An 18,818-nucleotide genomic window follows, 5' to 3' on the forward strand; every position below is an offset into this window, starting at 1 on the left:
TTTTCTGCAGTCTGTTCATTTTGTTCGCTTTTAAATGTTTACCAGAGAAGTCTACTATTCTTAGAACTTGAACTTGTTCGTTTAAGACTTTTCCTACTTTAAAAACAAAAGAAATGTTTTAACCTTGTGACAAGCAGCACAGTCTGGAGTTTAAATATAAAACTAACTGCTTGTTACTGACTGACATAATGGGCCTTAAGTTCAAAAGTATAATCATACAGCAAAATAAGATCTTTTATTATTCCTTGGTGTAATAACGTTTTAAAGAGTTAGTACAAGCAGATATTGTCATGCCTTTTTAAAAAACTGAGTATATTTTAATCTGGGAGTATTTCCTGTAATTATATCTATTGTCGCTCTATGAATTATGTTAACTTTGCAGCTTTCTTCTTGTTTGATGGCAGATACTCCCTTCACCCTGGCCAAAAAGCCTAAAATGACCAAAGAAAAGTGGGAAACAGCTAAACATGAGAGGTTTTTAGACAAAATTGGTGGTTTTTTTCCATTGATTAAGCACTTTTTCCAGCCAAGAGTGATACCATATATGCCCTATAGCTGCAGAAAAGGCTAACATTGTTATCTTTTTACAAAAAAACCAGCTAAACATAAGAGGTTTTTGGACAAAGTGTGTGTTCTCCATTCTTTAAGCACCGGTTCGAGCACCAGTTCGAGCACCGTTTAAGCACCGGCACCATTTCAAAAGTACCGGTTTGGTACTGGTATTGGATAAAACCTAAACGATACCCATCCCTAGTGCTCAGTGTGTCTGGTTTTGCTTCCCCTTGTCTCATTAGGTCTGATTCATCCCAGCTATCTTACCACCTGTTTCCATCCTCTCATTGTCCTGCTTGTGTATTTAAGTCCCGTGTTCCTTCCTGTTAGCTGTTATGTTGTACCTTCACTATACTGTGTTTCTTCCCTCCGCATTCCCACTTAATTCCTAGTTGTCAGTTCCTCATTTATTTTGTAGTGTTTTAGTTTGAGTTTTTTAGTTTCAAGTTTTCTTTTTGTATTTGTAGTAAGTTATGTACAGCGAAATAAAAGCTGCTTCCTTTAGTTCATTCCTCTGTGTCCTGCGAGTCCTGCATTTGAATCCAATATCCTGCTTGCACACAAAACATGACATTAATCGTATGCTAATTGTTGCCTACCTACCGAGCTATGGTTAAGATAAGGTAAACACATTAGAAGAGCAAAGATGGAGGATGAGTGTTAGAAGGATGAGAAAATAAACTTTTTTCAGTAAAAGTTAATGTGGGAATCCCTGATAGGCAGAGACAAATGCAATCATATAGTAAAACAGACGCTGAAAATGGACCAGACTTCAGTCAAGACAACATCTGAGATCCATCCACAACACAAGGTTAATTAAGCTCCATTCTGTCCATGTAATCTTTCAGATATACCACGTGTTCATGTGTGTGTTTAAACATTCAACGATTACATTCCTTTTCAAGATAAATAAAGCACATAGAGACAACATGTTTCCATGCACCTCAATTTATTTAAGATTTCCACAACACATATGAATCAACGATAAGACCTAGACAGTTATAATTCATCTAAAAGCGTCACTCTTAGCTTTGTTCACATTAACTGGAAAACCAAAAAATCTGTTTTATTTGTTGTTGGATATCATCCACCTATGCTTTATTCAAATTTTTTATACAAGCCCAGATAAATGGTGTGGGTTGTATCATGAAGATCATAAAGAATGAAATTTCTGTACCACTTTGTTCGTGGCCCAGGTTAATAATGACTGACTCTAGTGTTGTAAGCTGACAGAGTGCTGGCTAACACTCTAACTTCTAAATAAAGTGCTCTGATTTGTAAAGCTGATATGATGGAGAAAAGGAAGGTTTTGCGTGTGAATGAGACCAGGAAAGAATGAGATGGACATCAATGATTTACTGTGGCACACAAAAAGGGAGCAGCTGAAAGAAGAAGAAGAAGAAGACGCTCACTACTGAGAATCATGAGCATCATGTCAAAACTTCAATATAGCCTATGAACTGTTGCAAAGCAGATGTTACTATTGCAGAATGACACTGAAATCTTTCTAAAAAAAAATATTATTTTAGTTATACAGACAGTTATTTGAATTATCCTCTTGAGATACTTCACATAAATCTGACCAATCTCAAGTTTACACTTAGTTTAGGCCACCCTCCTCCACAGGGCACTATAAGCTGACTTCTTGCTTCTCTTTCTTTACACTTCTGTTGGGGTCACAGTGCCACCCATGAGACGGCAGTGAAAGGAGGTGAGGCGAGCTAGGACCTCTACCAGGGTGTAATGAGGAACAAGGATGCATAATCTGCGGGAGAGCACCACAAACAAGAGTCAACTTTTTGAAGCAATACAACATGCAGTACAAACCTCAAAAGGTTTTATGATTTCATATACTTTACCTCAAATGGAAGCTGTCAGTCATTTCCCCATGTTCACCTGCACCAGCTAATACACCCTCCTCTTCCAGTAATTTCTGACAGTACAGAACATCAGCTTTCAGCCCCAATAACTGAAAACAGAAGTGCATATAGGACAGTATGGCTTTCAACTTTTGTACCATCAGAATGATGTTTTTTTTTTTTTAATATTCACATTTTTTTCACAATCCCTCAATAGTCTGTTTTCAAGGTTAAGCCATGTAAGGAATAAAGATGGAATCAGGTTCAAGTAAGGATAATGGTTTGGCATTCATTTGTAATGGCTAAACTTGGTGGTTAGACTTGGTATTCCATTAACATTGATAATAGACTGATGGAGAAAGAAAGATGGAAGATTGTTGGAACATTTCCCACCTTGGCCTGCTCCTTAATCCCACATGGTAAGTGCAGGCGAGGAAAAACATAGATTCCTCCAAGCACTGGCTGACACCTTACCCCTGGCAGTTTATTTAGGAGCTCCTGAACCCATTGAGCATTATGGGACAGAGTAGCCAGGATGAAGAAGGTCTCCTTTGTGAACAGAACAACCAGTAATTAAAAGTAAGAGTGTAACAGAGGACAACTGTTGGCTTTTGCTGTTTCCTCACCTGCATGTATGTGTGATACGATGGGTCTCCAGATTGTGGCGGATTGACCATAAGATCCAAACCAAGCTGTCCTGTGACTGGAGTACTGATATCACCACACAATGTGTTATCAAAATAATAAATCACCTCTGGATCCATATTAACTACCTCCATGTATCCAGCCCTCAGACCACACCTAAGATGCAGACACAGATTATCTTAATTAATTTATCAATATAATGCATTTAAAATTTGAGAAATGTCTAAACTATTCATTTAAATGCATGTATGGTATAAGAAGGCATGAAAAGTGAAGCTTGAAAGTATATTTCAAAGTGTATTTAGCCTACATTAATTCTAATGATCAGTATGTGGTTGCATAAACAAGCTATGCTATAGAAGCCTAAAGCCCTTTTCACAAAGGATACGGCGCATACAGTGATGCGCACAGAAACACATTCATTTCTATTGCTTGTGGTGCAGAATAATGGTTTACTGCTGCGTCAAGCAAAGTGCAGCGCAAGCATATCAGCAAAAGGTACTGACACATCCCGTGGTCAAAGTTCAAACCAGTTTAACTTTGACTGCTGCGCGTTGTTATGTAAATTTGTGCAACCAATAAAAAAGAAGCCCACAGTTGCACTAAGTTCTATGAGGTGCCGTAAGGGACATTATTACTGAAACGCTCTCACACACACAACTGAAACGCTCTCACACACACTACTGAAACGCTCTCACACACACTACTGAAACGCTCTCACACACACAACTGAAATTTTAGCTCTCACACACACAACTGAAACGCTCTCACACACACTACTGAAACGCTCTCACACACACTACTGAAACGCTCTCACACACACTACTGAAACGCTCTCACACACACTACTGAAACGCTCTCACACACACTACTGAAATTTTAGCTCTCACACACACTACTGAAACGCTCTCACACACACTACTGAAACGCTCTCACACACACTACTGAAACGCTCTCACACACACTACTGAAATTTTAGCTCTCACACACACAACTGAAACGCTCTCACACATACAACTGAAACGCTCTCACACACACTACTGAAACGCTCTCACACACACAACTGAAACGCTCTCACACACACTACTGAAACGCTCTCACACACACCACTGAAACCAGAGGCATTTCCGCTGAACAGGAAGTTGTTTCCTGACAAGGAAACTGATGGAAAAAGTGGTATATTTCAAAACACTACAAGGATGTCTACTCAGCAACCTGCTAGTACAGCAGTCCCCAACCTTTTTTGCGCCACGTAAATGATATAAAAATAAAAAAACGATAAATACCATGAAAACCATAAATAGAAATGTGTTCGAATTTTTGTGGAGGAATAAAACCCATTACATAGAAAGATCTCAGCTTGTGAAGGGATACAATAAAGGTGGTATCAAAACTCCAGAATTGGAATTTATGGTTGGCACCCTTAGAATTAAATGGTTAAAATCTTGTCTGTCACAGCCAGACTCTACTTAGCTCCACATCCCATGATTCTTGTTTAATAAAATAGTATACAGGATTAGACTTTATTTTGAAATGTGATTTTGCGGCAAATAAAATCCCCATAAAGATATCAAACTTTATAAAACAGACGTTGCATTTTTGGGAAAATGAGATTTACCCACAACTTCTCCCCATAATTCAACCTTATGGAATAATAGGGTAATAACACTTAATCAAAAATCAATTTTCAAGAGTGACTGGTTTGAACAAAAATATTATATTCATAACAGATTTGTTGGATGATAACGGTGTCATTCTAAGTTACACAGACTTTTCAGAAAAATATTGTCTAAACTGTTCTCAAAGAGAATATAACAAATTTTGTGAACTGGTCCCACTGCCTCTGCTTCATTTGATTAAAATTTTTATGATATACAATAATTTCTCATCAGTGCTCCCAAATTTATTGCTAGGGCAATGTCAGCTGTTTGATAAAAATGCAATAAGAAATTTGTTAGTAGTTTCTTCAAAGACAAAATATTTCATAGTTACAACAGAATGGTTACATGGCATGGTTCTAATTTAGTTATTTCATATACACTGGATAAAGCATACTAAAAATTTATGAAATAGCCTATTCTACCTAAAGTTAAAGAAACACACTTTAAACAAAACTAATACTGTGGCAGAATTTCTAAAAAAAGAGATTTGGCTTTGAGGTGGATCAGTGTTCTTTTTGTACTGATGAAAATGAAACCCTAGAACATCTTTTTTTCCCCTATGCCCTATCAGACAATGTATTTGGTGCAACTTAAAAAATTGGATTTCCCTAAATATTAATGATGTGCCACTGTTTGAATTACATCATAATTTTTTTTATATGGCTCATCTAGCATTGGATGTCTCAGACATTATTAACATCATCATACTTTTGAGTAAATATCATATCCATTGTGCTAAATGGAGGAACGCTAAGCCTTCTCTCCCTGGTTTTATTGATGATTTTAAGATATTTTTCTTTGCTAAAAAAAGACAAAAAGCACATATGCCATAAAAATAACCAGGATAATGCACGTTTCCCGCTATTCTAAATTTTGACTTATGCTGAGGCTAATATATTGTTAAGTAATGCAGCTGTCTCACTAAGGTCCAGAATCGATTTGTTCCACGATTCGATTCAATTCAATTCGATTTGATTATGGGGAATTTTGACAGTCAGAAATATTATAATTCAGATCAGTACATTTACATATTTTTGTATTTAAAAAAAGGAAGCTGACACATGCAAGACTTTATCAAAGGTGTGAGCATCACAGCAGATGCCTTTGTGTCAAAGTAGCTGAAGATAAAACACATAAAAACATGAAGGTGGTTTTCCTGGCCTGGGATTTTATAAAAAAATATTCTGCAGTACATCAAAAACGAAAGAAAACCATTAATCAACATATGAACGTTACCTCTGATGTTACAGCGGTTTTATTAGAGACACGGCTAACGTTTTGCATTTTGCATAATTTAAAAAAGTTTAAATTTATTCAGTATTGAACGGCAGAAATTAGGTTTTCTTTTCGGAAATATGTAAAATGGGAAAAAAAAAAAAACAGCGGCCGACTGCGCTGTAAACAACAGTAGACTTGTGCCTAACAAGCAAGCGAATAATGCAGAAAACAGATTTTTAAACGGAAAACTGTTCTTGAAGTACAGAGAGAGAGAAAGAGAGAGAGAGGGCTGTGCATGACGTGCGATTTTATCGTGGTGGAAGCAAAACAGTGAGGGAATTCATGACGATGTTTATGTGAAGCGCAGTTTGGATCTTCTTTTGCTGCTGGTTCAGTCAATATTGTTTGGAGAGAGATAAAACTAACAGCTTTAGAATCGGCGCAAAAACGGCGTGAAAACAAAGCGCGGACCTGCCGACAGATCAGAATCAGTGAGCTGTTGGCTTTCAGCCCCGACTGTGTCCGTGCTGTCGGGTGAGAAAGGCGACATCTCACTGATTCTGATCCGCGGGTCCGCGCTGTGTGTTTACGTCTTTGTGCAGAAGCCGTGTACCTGCTCTGATTTACTGTCTTAGCTTTTTGGTGGTTGTTGAAATTTTGTGAGGTTTCACCAGAGATTCTGGCATTTCGGGCAAAATAAATTTATATTAAAAAATCGATTCAGGATTTTAATGAATCGATTTCACGTTATCCAAGCCAGAATTGATTTTAATCAATAAATCGATTATAAAAACCCACCCCTAACTAACAGGTTGCTGAGTAGACATCTGTGTAGTGGTTTGTTTGAAATCTAACACTTTTTCCTTCAGTTTCCTTGTCAAGAATTAACTTCCTGTTTAACTGAAATGCCTTCCTGTTTAACTGAAATGCCTTCCTGTTCAACTGAAACGCCTTCCTGTTCAACTGAAACACCTTCCTGTTTAACTGAAATGCCTTCCTGTTCAACTGAAATGCCTTCCTGTTCAACTGAAACACCTTCCTGTTCAACTGAAATGCCTTCCTGTTCAACTGAAACACCTTCCTGTTCAACTGAAATGCCTTCCTGTTCAACTGAAATGACTTGGTTTTTCAGTTGTGTGTTTGAGAGCGTTTCAGTTGTGTGTGTGAGAGCTAAAATTTCAGTAGTGTGTGTGAGAGCGTTTCAGTAGTGTGTGTGAGAGCGTTTCAGTAGTGTGTGTGAGAGCGTTTCAGTAGTGTGTGTGAGAGCGTTTCAGTTGTGTGTGTGAGAGCTAAAATTTCAGTAGTGTGTGTGAGAGCGTTTCAGTTGTGTGTGTGAGAGCGTTTCAGTAGTGTGTGTGAGAGCTAAAATTTCAGTAGTGTGTGTGAGAGCGTTTCAGTAGTGTGTGTAAGAGCGTTTCAGTTGTGTGTGTGAGAGCTAAAATTTCAGTAGTGTGTGTGAGAGCGTTTCAGTAGTGTGTGTGAGAGCGTTTCAGTAGTGTGTGTGAGAGCGTTTCAGTAGTGTGTGTGAGAGCTAAAATTTCAGTAGTGTGTGTGAGAGCGTTTCAGTAGTGTGTGTGAGAGCTAAAATTTCAGTAGTGTGTGTGAGAGCTAAAATTTCAGTAGTGTGTGTGAGAGCGTTTCAGTAGTGTGTGTGAGAGCGTTTCAGTAGTGTGTGTGAGAGCGTTTCAGTTGTGTGTGTGAGAGCGTTTCAGTAATAATGTCCCTTACGGCACCTCATAAAGTTCAACCATAGGATGAAGAAAAAAATTTTGCGCATATTCGAGTTGGGTGAACTTTTTGACAGAAGTTAAGGTGCATAGTTTTTAAACTTCCAGAACTTCTTCTTTAAAGCTTTCTTCTTTGAGAGATACTTTTTTTTTCTTCACATTTGAACATAATACAACACAAACTCTCAAAGAGGACACAAAGTCACAGAGATACATGTTTTGAAATGACACGGAGCTGGGGCATCTAGTACATGTAGAACGGCCATAAACAAAACTGACATACAAGCAGAGCGCAGCGGCATTTTTAATAGATAAAAGGCAAATGGTTCGAACATGAATTAAGGCTGTAGATTGGGGAGAGCCTCAGGTGGGACTGGCGGAGGCTCTCAGGCCAGGCAGATCTCCGTGTACTAATGACAAGCTTGTATAGCAGAGTGTGTCAGATATAGATAGAGCCAAAGCAGACCCAGCAGACTTGCTGTGGTGCAAGTAGTGGTAGAATGGCCTGTTCTGGCTGGAACCAGGCTGGAACCAACTCCGGTGTTTCCTAGCATTTACTACAATTGATTCATTTGCAACTTCAGCCAAATAGCCCAAACACTCACTAACCTAACATCTCCCAAAATTCCTTTTCAGTGGATGCCTCCACTCAAGAAGCCTTTGACACACTCTTCGGTTCAGCCTCCATCCCCATTAAGCCACATCCATCTCAGGTAAAATGCACCCATATGCCTTTTTCTCTCGCTGTCTCTTTCCCAAAAAACAATAGACAATGATGTTGGAGACATTGGCTAGAAGGAGTTGAGCACCCTTTTCTTTGCATGGACAGACCTTAGCCATGCCTTTTGCTCATCAAGCCATACAGATGCAATTTTTTCTGCACAAGTCTGGAGGCCTCCACCCGAGCCGGAGGTTTCTGCACCTGTTGGTCCCATCACCTCCGCCGGTCCACAGTGGAGCATCGCTGGACTGGCAATATCTCAATTATAAAGTATAGAAAATTGACTGAGGCCTAAAATGATATTATTACAAATATCTTTAAAAAAAACTACATTTTTGCGCCTCCGGCTTCCAGTTGAGCTCCAATGCCACCACTGTCCATGCGGCCATCCACCAGAACTTTTGTCTAGGATCCTGTTGGAAATTGTTGTTGACAAACATAAGAGACAGAACTCACTCTCTAATGCAGGTACTGGATAAAGAGTGGAAGGAGATCAGCTGCACTGTTTCTGCAAGCTCTATATCCATTTCAAACAGGACTTTCTTATAGGAAATAAACTCTCTGTCCTTCCCATACACGCTGTCCTGGTACACCTGGAGTGCAGAGGAAAGAAACTGATAGATAAAGAAAACCTGACAAATGCATAATAAAAAGCCAATCTGAAAAGACAGCTCATGGTCACCTCATCAGCTAACAGTAGGACTCTCTCAGCTGCTGCGAACTGAATCACTTCCTCTATTGACTTCCTGTCCTGCACATGGCCTAGAAAGACAAAGGTAATATAAACAGTGATGAAAGAAGACTGTATCTCCATCTAATGTACAGTACAGTGCAATAGTTACACCATTTGGCACATCCTCTACAGTGAAAATAACAAATAGCAAAGTTTTACAGATTACAGTCTAAAGTAAAATGTCAGTCATATATATTTAACCTCTTTAATATTCTGGATATTTATAATTGAGCTATTTGTATATATTAGAGCTATTTCTAATATTTTGTAACTTTTTAATATATTGTATTATTGAATTTATTTCAGTCAGTTGCTGTCCAGCAACTGTAACCACATAATTTCCTTCGGGATTAATAAGGTGTGCTGATTCGGATTCTCATTTCACTTAGCTACTGTGTTTTACTTACCTGTGGGATTTCCCGGGTTGCTGATGTAAATGGCTCTGGGCTCACAGTACCCCCGAGCAGCCTTTAAAGCTTGATGCATGTTGTCCAGGTCTACAGCCCACCCTCTCTCCTCTGTCAGCTGGTACGGTACCAAGACTACCCCAGCCTCCTCCAGCACATTGTACAGCATGTGTGGGCAGGGCCCAGGTATCAGCACGCCTGTCCGAGTATTCCCCTCACCACTGGCCAGCAGTTTCACAGCAATCTTATAACAATAATCGAAAAAGCTATATTTTTTTCCTTTAGGGAGAGCAATCTTTTCTGTCACTTTTTGCTACAGGTTATTAAAAAATCAGGAATAAATGAAATAAAATAAATGTTTGAAGCAGAAAACAAAGTAAAACTGTTTCCCCTCGCAACTCCCTTTGCAACAATGAGAGATCACTCACACATTTAAGCTTTTCTTTACAACTAACTCAATAAACTATGTTTAAAGGCTAAATTAATACAATACACCTGGTTGTTTCAAAGATTCTAAAAATATGTTACATGTAGAAGTAAAAATGTTTAAGCTGTTGTTTGAGAATATTTTGGTTATTTTGGTTGAGGTTTTTACAATGTGTAAAGACTGGACATTATTATTAATACAAATCATATTATTTTTCAGTTAAGTGCAAAGATAAAATGTGAAAGCTAAACAACTACTACAGTTTGCTATAGCAGAAGATACATAAAAAAGTCATGGAAAGGATTTCCACGTCATCAAATTGCTTTATTTCAGCATTATGCAGGTCTGTTATTCCAACTTAATGTACTTGAGTTGGCTTATTAATTAATGATGAATCAACTTATTTACTGCAGTTGAGTCCAGCTTAATTTAATTGAGTTGATCCAAGCCACGCAAATTACATTAGTCCAGCAAAAGCACTTAATGCTGATAAAAAGTCATTTATGAACAATAAATAGCAATAGCATACACGTGGTGTGTGTATAATTTCCTGCCTCTTGTGACCCTAGTGATTTTCCTGTGGTTTGTAATGATTTTGTGATATTGCTAGTCCAGGCAACTAACCAGTCTTGCTAGCTTGCATTATGTCATCTCAACAAGAATAAATTTAGCAAGTGTTATGCTGATGAATTTGATGCAGATTGTATATGTTTCAACTATGTTCACTATAGAAACATCAAATTGTTTAGTTCAAATTACAACTTAGACTCTTTAAATGAAATAACTATCCAATTTTAGTTTTTTGAGCGATGGTAAACCCTAAAGATTTGTGGGTGTGTGGTCTGAGTGATAGGTGTGTTCACTCAGATAACTGCACTTTCCAGCTGTCTGTTTTTATGCTATTGTGTCCTTTCAAAGCATTTTAAAAAAGATAAAGTGGCTGATAAAGTTGGACATTGCATCTTGCTTAAAATGTGTTTTATTGTGTGGCCTCCCTTGATGTTAGACATGTTTAATTATGTAGTGCAGCGGTCCCCAACCCCCCGGGCATCGGACCGGTTCGTGAGTCGTTTGGTATAGGCTGGGACTGATCCACTGCCCTGTGACTTATAGGAATAGGTGGCTGAGATGAATGTCATATGTGCTGTTGATATTAGTTTACTTGTTTCTAGTTTTCACGGTGCTCCATGATTGTGAGAGGAATAAAAGAATTGTGGACATCAGTATGAAGCGTGGATTCTTTCGACCAGAGTAGATACATGTAGCATTTGTGTAACTAGAAATAGTACGAATAGTGTTCATAGTCATACCATTATAGCCCTTTGAGAGCCAGCAGAAATAAAGATGTTTTGGGCATATGAAGGAACTCCATCTCTTTTTGTGATGAACTCAGCGATGCTTTGCCTCACATGACGAAGACCAGAGGATGCAGTGTATGAACCTATCAAATTATAATTATTTAAGTATATTTCAATATACATGTGAGTTAAAATCCCAGACTCTCAAGTTTAAAATTCAGTTTGTACATGCAAATTTTTTAACCCTCACCCACACTTGCTCCGTCACAGGCCTCCAGGAGTTTCTGAGCTCTTATCTTGACATCCAGAGGAAAACATTTGTCTTCCAGCAGCTGAGGGTATATACACACTGCCAAGACCTGAGGAAGTAGGCCAGATTCAGAGAGGAGTTTGTAGACAAGACTTTTTGAACAAGGAAAGTGTTTTTAACACATTAAGAAGACAACATGGTTACAAATATAGGATATGTATGGTGCAAGAGTAATATAAAATGCAGGAATTAACAATAATCACTATACATTACATCCACTGCAGAAAGTAATGGACATAAATAAAGCACATGAAAATAAAATGGATAAATAAGATTACACTTAAAAAATCACAACTTATATGACAGATACACAAGTTTGACAGGAATGCTTACACAACACAAAAAGTTACACAACACAATTAATGAACACTAACCTGTCGAAGAAATGAAACATGTTGTAAATCAACTCTGTGGGGATCACCTGAGCTAACATCAATCACCTTCTTGAAGGGTTTCTGCGCCCCCTGCAGGACAACACATGTTTAAGACTCAATTCTCTAGACCCGAAACAGATTTTCTCATTTCTCGCAACATTTCTGAGGTTCTCAGCTCCCAAGTTAGCTAACAGTTTTAGAGAAACAACTCAGTTAAAACAATTAACTCATAAATGAAGAAGCAGTTTGAATGTTTATTACAGCTGAAAGTTTCTTTGATTTAATGAAAACCAGCCTGGTTAAAATATTTAGATTTTTAATCAAAATGGCAGTGGACCACAGAAGTGTGTTCCTCATCTTCAAATTTTCTTAACTCTTTAACCCTTAAGTAACCCCTGAAGTTCCTTTCTGAAGTGAGCCATTTCTGTCATATTTAACGCTTTTGGTTTAACTCTTTCACTGAGACTTCAACTTTGCTAGCTCTTCATTCCTCAAAGATTTTATCCAAGCAGCTCCGCTATGTTTGAAATTGCTGCAAACCTGTTGTGTGTGTGCTCTGTGAATATGCTTACATATATCAGGGGCAAATATGGGTTTAATATCTTGCCCAAAGACACTCAGTTAATCAGACTTGAAGAATCAGGGACTGATATTGTGTTTAATTAAAAATATTAAGTAGGTTGAACTCAATTTTTAACAATTTGTTATTAGAACTCAATTTAAGTAAGTTACCAGTACTTTTTATGCAAAAACGCTGATCAACTCAATTTATTTGAGTTGTCTTAACTTAGAAAAACTAAGTAAGCTGGAAATGTTGCTTCTCAGTGCGGAAGGCTGAAAGACGTGTTTTGAAAGTGCCACGCCACTACTGTCCCCCTCCCTAGCATGGATGTTAATGTTAGCTATGTTATATTGCTGCCTCTGTTCGGTGGTGTCGGGCCAAACGGACTTTAACGTGTGTTTGAACGAGCTGACGGTTCACTCGTTAAGCTGAAAGAAAGATGCTTTAATCACAGGAGTCACACATGTGTCCACTGAACCATCTGGGAACTCTTCTTGTTTCGTAATAACACAAATACTAAATCCTCCTTCTTTTGTGCTGTTTTGTAGCAGTGTATACACCTGAGACTGTCACCTGTCTGTCTGTGCTGCACTCTCTCTCTGTTTCTTTCTCTCTGTGTTGTGTAATAAAAGTATGAACATGTATTTATAAGTTACACTTGTGTTTGAATCCTGCAGCTTATCACACATTTGATTTCCATGTGTGACAACTGCAAGTGTCCAGAGTGATGACAGACTGAGGGACCCACTGCTGCACATCATCTGTGAGGCATTGCACTCACTGAAGGAATAACTGAAGGAACAACATTTGTCTCATATATATGATACACCTATATATGCACTGTCAAAGATACTTGTCTTTGAGTGAAGATTTAAGGTGATAAGACATATAAATAACTGCAACTTGAATCTGTACTGAGGCTCAGTATTTGACACAGAGTTCATGTTCACTGCTGTAATAGCTAATAATGATTAATATAATAACTATAATAATATTGGGCATATTATATTTACATTACCAAAGTGATATGACTTTAGTCTCATGAACAACATTAGCTAATTGTTATTTACTAACTAATCTTGAAATAACTGTTCAGTACAGAAATGAAGCCCAAAAATCATGTTTTACTGTCCTGTGGTCTCAGCCTCAGATACTTATCAAATCACACAAAGCTCATGTAGAAACAAACAAACAAATGAACAAAATATGTTCTCCTTCATTTCTGTCAAGCAAAGTTGTATGACACATTTCCAGCGGTTAGTATCATGGTTGCTAGGCAACCTGGGAAGCGCGACGGAGACTAGACCGTTGCATACAGACAAACTTGCTGTTTAATTTGCAAATCGAGCTCAACACTGCCCCTAGCGTCCTGGAGCACTTCCGTTGTGTTTTGGAATTTGCATGTGTTTTGGAGTTTGCATGTGTTTTGCATTTTGCAAGTGTTTTGGAGTTTGCAAGTGTTTTGGAGTTTGCAAGTGTTTTGGATTTTGCAAGTGTTTTGGAGTTTGCAAGTGTTTTGGAGTTTGTACGTGTTTTGGAGTTTGCAAGTGTTTTGGAGTTTGCAAGTGTTTTGGAGTTTGTACGTGTTTTGGAGTTTGCAAGTGTTTTGGATTTTGCAAGTGTTTTGGAGTTTGTACGTGTTTTGGAGTTTGCAAGTGTTTTGGATTTTGCAAGTGTTTTGGAGTTTGTACGTGTTTTGGAGTTTGTGAGATTATAATATTATTTTATGCCATGTTATACCCCTAATTAAAGATTGTGAATTATTATGTAGTTTTAGTTTGCATTATTCTCCTGAATTAGAAGAAGGTGATAACTATTGCATTTGTTAAACTGATTTGCATTACATTAGATTGCTGATTTATTGTGAATGAATGATATTGTTTTATGATGCATTATACTGCTGAGTTATAAGAAATACTGTTCGCAGAAAGTCATCGCCTTATTTGTCTGATTAGAAGAGAACAGAACATACTGGAGTTTTCTGCCCCATCTCAGCAGGAGCAGATAAACAGGGAGCCAAGGTCGTAGCTTAGGCACTGTGTGAGAGAAAGCATGTGAATGTTTAGGCTTTTATGATAAGGTGGGGGCCACTAGAGGCTATAAGAGTTTGATCAATGCTCCACCATTTTGAGATCTGATGCTGTCTGCGTACGGTGTCCATCTCCCACGCGTGTGATCATTAAAATCATTGTTTGACTCAACCCGGCCGGACCAGTGTTGTTATTGTGGTTTTTCCTCTTGTGTCCATCCCCAATATTTGAATCCGTAACAAGTTTGCAAGTGTTTTGGATTTTGCAAGTGTTTTGGATTTTTCATGTGTTTTGGAGTTTGCAAGTGTTTTGGAGTTTGCAAGTGTTTTGGAGTTTGTACGTGTTTTGGAGTTTGCAAGTGTTTTGGAGTTTGCAAGTGTTTTGGAGTTTGCAAGTGTTTTGGAGTTTGCAAGTGTTTTGGAGTTTGTACGTGTTTTGGATTTTGCAAGTGTTTTGGAGTTCGCAAGTGTTTTGGAGTTTGTACATGTTTTGGAGTTTGCATGTGTTTTGGAGTTCGCAAGTGTTTTGGAGTTTGTACATGTTTTGGAGTTTGCATGTGTTTTGGAGTTTGCAAGTGTTTTGGAGTTTGCAAGTGTTTTGGAGTTTGCAAGTGTTTTGGAGTTTGTACGTGTTTTGGAGTTTGCAAGTGTTTTGGAGTTTGTACGTGCTTTGTCTCTAGGGGCCACCGTAAGAATGTAACCAAACTGTTTATCATTGAGAAAGTGTGATGGAACATTAACATAGTGTTAGTTTTTAACCAGCTGTTGTTATTATTTAGCCAGTTTTTGTCTGTTGGAATCTTTCTCCTACAACAGAACATAGATGTGATGCTTCATATCTTGAATATGGAGGAGCAGACATGAATTAAAATGTATCCTCACAGTATGCAAATGCCTACGGGGACTCTCTTCTCTTCTACATTTGGTATTTTACATTTGGCCCACATAAAACGTGATTAGTCTGATGAAAGAAGTCCTTCCCGACCACTGCATTCAAATAGAGTGGGACAACATTGCTGCTTCCACAAACTGCAAACCCACTGATGTGTATTTTTAATAGATTAATTATATGTTTGTTGGAAGACGTAATTACACACCAACCTCCTATATATTTCGGAGTACACTATGGTTTTTGGCTATTTAATAGTGTAAAATAAATTACTGACTTCACCTTTAAAGGTGGTGTAACACTACTGCTGTGTATGTGGAGAAGATGTAGACATTTGTTCACAACCCTGTGACAACCATTAAAAAATAAACAATTAAACAGGAATCTGTAACTCTCAATTTGTAAGACCTTCTGATTAGTAGACGGCCTGCTTCAACATCTAAGGCACAGCCGCATAGTGTAGTTGCATGTTGTCACCTTACTGAGATGCTGTATGTTACTTTAACTCCTTTAATTTAGCACTCCTCAGTAGATCTAAGAGTGTGTAGATAACTGTAAATCCTGTAAGCAAGTAGAGCTGTCTTGTCACAAGTGATTTTTGTGGTTGTTTGCTATGACAGATCTGTAAATACCTTTTATGTGTAAATCAAGGAGTTTGGCAAGTGTCAACTTACCTATATTTACATCTCCAGTAGGGAAATGTATGCATTCTCATTTACACATTTGGCTACATGTTCTAAAAATAAATAAATTTAAAAAAAAACCACACATTGCGTTACCACTTGAAGAGAGGCTAGTCTTTCCCGATGTTTGCTACAGAGATTGCATTTACTTTATTCCACGGACACTTTTACTTAAAAGAAAGATATTTTGGATATATACGTTTGAGCTGATTGCCAGGACTTACCAGTGAAATCTCTTTTCTGATTCGTTCAGCCAGATTCTGAAGCATAGTTTGCGGAGAGTCTCTAAGCCCTCTCACTGTGGGGTTCACATGTTGAAGAGAAGTCATCATCTCCATGAAACAGTTGAACTCAAATGTTGGAGCTGTCCATTTAAAACTATTGCAGTCCGAGGAGCTTTGCCAGACAGACACTGCTTCTTCCAAATTACTTTCTAGCACAGACTTTCCCAAAATGTGGGGCCCGCCCAAAGCCATTGCGGGGAGCGGGGGCAACGCTTGGACACTGCTAGCACAGGGCGCCACACAAATGCAAAGCAGGAGATGAAGCATCGCTGAATGTTTCCAAACCAACTTCATTCTAAGCCAAAGACTAGAAAATATGGTGAAGCATATCTTCCCTTTCAGATGTTAGCTCTTTATACAGTAAAGTTACAGTGGGATACAAATAATATCAGGCTGATTCTGCCATCCTACCACGGTTTGGTCCCCCTGTCTAAACAGACAAATAGTATCCCACAGCTGTTTATGTTTTTAAACCCATTTTGCACAGAGAAGCATTTTTTGAAAAATGTATTGATAGCAATGTTGAATATTATTACACAGAATAAAAACAACTACATGTAAAATAATTACACCGTGACGCCTCTGCCGTTCTAAATAGAGACAGTAACTGCGTGTTTATATGCAAGCGTGTAAAACCTGTAAATCTGAATATCTGCCATTCTGCAATTCATCTCATGTAAACAATAACGTGACGCACAGCGTGACGTGAAAAAAGGCACATACCTTTGACGTTGCATGACGAACTCTGTATTCCTCCTCCACACGTAAACGCAAAAAAGGAGTTTTAAAATCTCAGTTTTCTGTGATTCGAAATGCCGTTTACGTGTGGACGAAACCGCTGCGTTTTCAAAAATACCCGTGTAGGTGCGGACGTAGCGTAAAAGAGTTAGTAGTTTATTTCCTTACTACCTGTAATTTATTGCAATTACTTGTATTTGCGTAACTGTTTACTAAATATTTGAGGTGTGAAATAAACCGCAATGGAGCAAAATATGGGTGTGTGTGGTTGGAGGATGTGTTTGTGCGTGAGTGTGAGTGTGCGCGCGCGGGGGGGGGGGAGGAAAAAAAGTTTGGGAACCACCGCTTTTCTTTGCAAGCTCCTTTGACTACGATGACCTGGATGACTGAGAACCTTCACAGACATTTTGGGAACCACTGTTCTACCACAACAAATTAAAGAATAACTAACTGGTGGACCACTTCAACAGAATGAAATGGGACTGCAGGTTTAATATGTAATTCTTTGACCAGAAAGAGACCTATGTACTGGTCTAAAAGAAAATAATGTAATGTAAAACCCAAGCAAGAATATTTATATATTAACTTGTATTTTTAAATAGATCACAATATTTTAGAAATTTGTGGTTTTAATACGCAACTGTTTTTGCAGTTATTAATGACACCATTCCTTTTATAAGGCTCTTATTTAATTTACACTGGGGCTCCAGTCACATACATATCAGCATGTTCCGAATAAATAAACAAGGGTCAATAAATATTTTTATCATATGACTACCTGTTGAACAAGCTCTTTGTAATGCTTGTAATGTAATGCTTTGACAAAATCAGAATAGAAATCTACTTCATTTGCCGATCAAGGATAAAAAGCTTGGCAACAACTATTCTTCAGAAATGCAACATAGGAATAAGGATAAACACCGTACAGAGGAAAAATAATAACTAATAAAACAACATTAAAATAAAGTGGGAAATCTTTTTACAGACAACTATGACAAAGTGCAAAAGTAGAATATTTTGGGAAGTTTGGAATGAAATGGATTGTGCTAGCCCATAACTTTGAATTTTCTTTAACTGGTAGCAGCATAGCAGCATTTAAACAGTTCTTAATTTGGTTCACATAATGACTCAGTGAAAAATGTTGCTTATCAATTACTTGACACATATATAATTGTATAAGTTTAGCTTTTATACAACAGAGCAGACTTGGACTAGACCAGGGGTGCCCAATCCCGGTCCTCGAGAGCTACCGTCCTGCAGCTTTTAGACGCATCCTTGTTCCCACACACCCGAATCAAATGAATGGCTTGTTATCAGGCCTTTGCCAAACATGATGGCATGCTGAAGAGGTAATCAAACCATTTGATTCAGCTGTGTTGGAGTAGGGATGCATCTAAAAGCTGCAGGATAGTAGCTCTTGAGGACTGGGATTGGGCAGCCCTGGACTAGACGGTCCCTTTCCTGCCATGGGGTGAAATTACCTGAGACGGTTAACCAGGGCCCCACCCTGGAGCCATACCTGAGGAGGGAGCTAGGTGGAGAGCGGCTGGTTGCCGCACGTTAGGGGACAGAATTTGTTTGGATGCAATTTTTTTTAATCATTAGAAGAAAAAAAAAGAAGAAAAAAATATATATATCAATAAAAATGTGATCACTCCTTTTTCTGGATTTTTGTTTTAAAATGAAAAGACACTCTGCCGA

At 38.2% G+C, this 18,818-nt stretch overlaps 1 protein-coding gene across 2 annotated transcripts; it reads right to left on the reverse strand.

Moving 5' to 3' along the window:
* Positions 1–1,484: 1,484 nt before the first annotated feature.
* LOC101473994 (alanine aminotransferase 1) lies at positions 1,485–17,351 on the reverse strand. Of its 2 annotated transcripts, XM_012925027.3 has the most exons (12): positions 17,103–17,351; positions 16,320–16,599; positions 11,933–12,022; positions 11,499–11,607; positions 11,261–11,391; positions 9,524–9,767; positions 9,066–9,145; positions 8,840–8,976; positions 3,038–3,212; positions 2,805–2,960; positions 2,412–2,521; positions 1,485–2,317 (listed from the first exon to the last, which is right to left on the reverse strand). In XM_012925027.3, the coding sequence occupies exons 1-12, from the start codon at positions 17,114–17,116 to the stop codon at positions 2,212–2,214; spliced, it is 1,632 nt and encodes a 543-aa protein (XP_012780481.1). In that variant the 5' UTR covers positions 17,117–17,351; the 3' UTR covers positions 1,485–2,211. The 2 variants fall into 2 exon arrangements, with proteins under 2 accessions (XP_012780481.1, XP_004572378.2); XM_004572321.5 differs by lacking the exon at positions 17,103–17,351 and having other exon boundaries at positions 16,320–17,014.
* Between the last annotated feature and the right edge of the window lie 1,467 nt (positions 17,352–18,818).

Source organism: Maylandia zebra, linkage group LG17, assembly GCF_041146795.1.
Source record: "Maylandia zebra isolate NMK-2024a linkage group LG17, Mzebra_GT3a, whole genome shotgun sequence".
NCBI classification, from domain to species: Eukaryota; Metazoa; Chordata; class Actinopteri; order Cichliformes; family Cichlidae; genus Maylandia; species Maylandia zebra.

Bases quoted from the DNA above. Each gene is read 5' to 3' on its own strand.
- LOC101473994 (XM_004572321.5), bottom strand. From the start codon at position 16,673: ATGAAGTTGGTTTGGAAACATTCAGCGATGCTTCATCTCCTGCTTTGC. The intron at 11,608-11,932 runs GTTAGTGTTCAT...CTACTTCCTCAG, and splicing joins ATGTTTCATTTCTTCGACAG to GTCTTGGCAGTGTGTATATA. The intron at 2,522-2,804 runs GTGGGAAATGTT...TTCTGTTTTCAG, and splicing joins GGATTAAGGAGCAGGCCAAG to TTATTGGGGCTGAAAGCTGA.